General features: G+C 32.4%; 1 protein-coding gene across 1 annotated transcript; it reads right to left on the reverse strand.

Annotated features, from left to right (window-relative positions):
- Positions 1 to 250: 250 nt before the first annotated feature.
- Positions 251 to 1,466, reverse strand: LOC132638064 (late embryogenesis abundant protein At1g64065). The gene has a single exon (XM_060355051.1). It carries the CDS (start codon positions 1,342 to 1,344, stop codon positions 682 to 684), a length of 663 nt encoding a protein of 220 aa, XP_060211034.1. The 5' UTR covers positions 1,345 to 1,466; the 3' UTR covers positions 251 to 681.
- Positions 1,467 to 3,651: the final 2,185 nt, after the last annotated feature.

Raw genomic sequence — 3,651 nt, forward strand, 5'->3', positions numbered from 1 at the left:
TTCAGCTCCCATGGTCATGCTAAACGAAGACGAGTTAGTAGAATTTGTAAACACACTTTATCGTTATCGTGTAGAAAAACACTCATGGTCATTATTTCCCTGGATTCAATAGTATAATACGTAGTATATGATTCGATCAGTTTTCTCTCTCATATATATACCATTTTTTACATAAATGAAAAAAGACTATCCACGTCGAGTGCCAGAAATATCATTCAGGACTCCTGTCTCCTCCTTCCACTGAAAAAGATTGAATAAAGCTAGTACCCACTCCTATGCAAACTCAAAAGGCGACAAAGAAAAAAAAAAGTAAAAAGACACTCATGTTTGATTACTTAGGTTTAGTACTAAAGACGAATCTAGAATTTGAAGTTTATGGGTTACGTATAATAACTTTGAGTTAATATACAATATGCACTGAGTTCATAATTAAAAATTTATAGATTTGTTAATACAAGTACAAAATTTGACTAAAAGTTACTAGATTTACGTGATTCTATTGTTTTAGTGCAGGATGGAATATGAAGTTGAGGAAAAATTATTAAAAGAATTTCAATGAAAAAAATTATGAAAAAGCCTTCAGTGTGCTCTCTATATTATAAACATGAAATCCTGCAATTAAAGAGTCAGAAAAAGAAAATATAAATCAAGCTGAGATATACACAAAAGAAAGCAAATAAATCAACTGCAGAGGAGATCTTGGATTGCTTGGCTTGTCAAATTTAGATTCATGGTACAATTCATCACTGAAATTTTATGCCTACTAATAATCTTCATAGCCTTCACTTTTCCCCTAAACTCACCAAAACTTGTCAATTTCACCGTTCTTGAATTTATATCACTGCTCAAATTCCAATTACTATGATTCAATTGATCATTAGCTCTCACTTTCAATGATATTCCCATTCTCTTGGACTTCCTAGCATCGACCCGACCAACGTTAATGTTCGCAAAACCAATCGTAATATTATCGTACAAAAAAACACTCATGCTACTATCTTCAAAATTAATTCGACCAAAGTTTTCATTGTCTACGACGATTTCAGCTCCCATGATCATGCTAAACGAAGACGAATTGGTAGAATTTGTAAATCGAAGATTTTGCACGTTGATGAGGTCGAGCTCGAAAGATGGAGATTTGAAACGCAAAAATATCATCGAGAAAATTAGCATGACTATGCTTATTAAGACGATAGTAGACAGGAAGTGCACGAAACACTTGCTGCTTCTTTGATTCTTCTTGTTGTTGTAAAAATTGATAGGTTTACTGAGATTCATCTCTTGATCGCTGTTGAGATATTTTCTTGGTGGTGCAAGAGGGATGATTTTGCTATTTTCCGCCATGAATTGGCTTTGAAAAAGGCTAAGAAGAACCAAATTTAATTGTGTTTCTTTTGCTCTTGTTTAATGTGTTATGGACATATATATAAGGGAGTCTAGAGATGGAAGGTGAACAGGCGGCTGCGGCCTTTGGACAATTGGATTATTTTGGATACGGGACATGAAATTATATTTAGTGCTAAAAGCCTTTAAAAATTAAATCCATCAATTTTAAATCTTAGAATCTTCTTTAATTTATTTATGGGTTAATAGTATTTTGGTCCCTCAATTATTGGTAAATTTTAATTTTAGTTCTTGTGATATTTGACTGAGCACGTTTAATCTTTAATTACTTAAACTTTCAACTTTTGATCCCTTCACTTGTGAATATTCATAATTTTCTATAATTATTAATTGTTCCACTATTTAATTACTCATGTGTAGTGTTATACTTGGACTACTACTACTCCATATATTTGAGGGTAATAAACTACTAAAAATAATCCGAATATAATATTTTCTATTTAAAGGGAAAACAATTACATATTTTAATTAAGTGAATGTTAAATGTGTTGAGTCATATATTATAAGGATCAAAAATTATAATTTATCAATAATTGAAATCCAAAAAACTATACTCTATTATATATCAGGAGAAATGAAGATACATAAAGGCAGTTAAAAGGTAGTTAGTGGATGACTTAGCCAAGTCAAGTTGGGGTGTCTTTATATGCATTAAAAATTTGCAACTTCCAATTGAATCAATTTGAAGCCGCCATGAATATTATTCTACTCCGTGTCAATTTGGAGCATAAGAACCATCGTTTCATTGACAACAACCCTTTCTTGGACCCAAAATGTTAAGAAGAAACAAAAATAATATCGTAGCTCTTACGATTGAATTTGTCAAAACTTTTTAGAGAAAATTAACCATTTGGTTTCTTCTCTTTTCTTGGTGGACATATTCTTTATTAATGAATCGATGTGAGGCCATTTTTTTACCAAAAAACACGTAATTGAGGAAATTGGGTTCAACTGAACGCTGTGTTCTGAGAGCCACTAAATTGTGACTTATTCTACTACTATTTGGCTGTTTCTTAAGGACATCAAGATTTAGAGGTGACAAATGACTTTTTTTTTGTTGCGCGGATGGTCCTTCTTTTGGGGTGGTCTTTAATTTTTGCCCTTTGCCTAATACTCTGAGGTGCTGGGCTCGAACCCCAGCTCAACAAAAGAAAAAAAAAAGAAATTTCGCAAGGCAGAGGTTTGAATTCGCAAGGCCAAATTTTTCCTTCAAAGCTCTACCTTAAGGTAGAGTTTGCTAAGGCATAGTTCGCATGCAAAATTCTACCTTAAGGCATAGTTTGCAGGCAAACTCTGCCTCATCAGGCATAATTTGCTGCAAACTCTGTCGTAAGGTAGAGTTTTGCAGGCAAACTATGCCCGATGGGACAGAGTATGTAGGAAACATCTGCCTAGCGATTTTTTTTTTTAATTTTCACCTGAGCAGAGATTTTAGGCGAAATGCAAAAGTTAAATACTTTCATTTTGATGGGCAAAAATTAAAAACCAACCCAGAATAAGGGAATTACTGTGAATTGCCCGACAAATGACCCGCCTAATTCGTCTATGGGCGAGTTAACAATCTTTCATTTATTAATTAAGTCCATTTTAACTTAGTTAATTCAATCAATTAAAAGTTTAGCTAATATGGGCTAAATATGTAGTCCAAATACCCATATTTTTTTTATATTTGATATCATATATGGCCAGAATAAAGAAACAATATTATAGTACATTACACTAACGTAATACCGAAGGACCTTCATGCATATGTCATGTTCTCTTAACGTAATACTGAAGGACCTTCATGCATATGTCTATGTTCTCTTACTTTAATCTTCTGTCCATTGGTGCAATAGGATCCACGATATTCATAGTCTGTTTGGCCAAACTTCTAAAAATAGTTTATTTTAAAAAATACTTTTAGCTAAAAACAGTTTGTGTTTGGCTAATTAATTTAAAAAGTAATTTTGAGCAACAATTAGTGTTTGACTAAGTTTTTAAAAAGTATTTCTATGTGCATTTTTCTCAAAAGTACTTTTCAAAAAAGTGCTTTTGGGCAAAAGTTTTTTTTTTTTTTTAACTCTTGAAAAACTGTTTTTGCTAGTCCCTCAAAGCACTTATTTTCTCTCAAAAGTTTGGCCAAATACCTCACTTTTTAAAAAAATAAGTACTTTTTGAGGGAAAAATAAACTTGGCCAAACAGACTAGAAGCGAAGGGAAATTAATAGGGACGCCCAATCTGTTATAAATTTATATTTGATGACA

This window comes from Lycium barbarum, chromosome 4, assembly GCF_019175385.1.
Source record: "Lycium barbarum isolate Lr01 chromosome 4, ASM1917538v2, whole genome shotgun sequence".
Classification (NCBI taxonomy): Eukaryota; Viridiplantae; Streptophyta; class Magnoliopsida; order Solanales; family Solanaceae; genus Lycium; species Lycium barbarum.

Bases quoted from the DNA above. Each gene is read 5' to 3' on its own strand.
- LOC132638064 (XM_060355051.1), bottom strand. From the start codon at position 1,344: ATGGCGGAAAATAGCAAAATCATCCCTCTTGCACCACCAAGAAAATAT.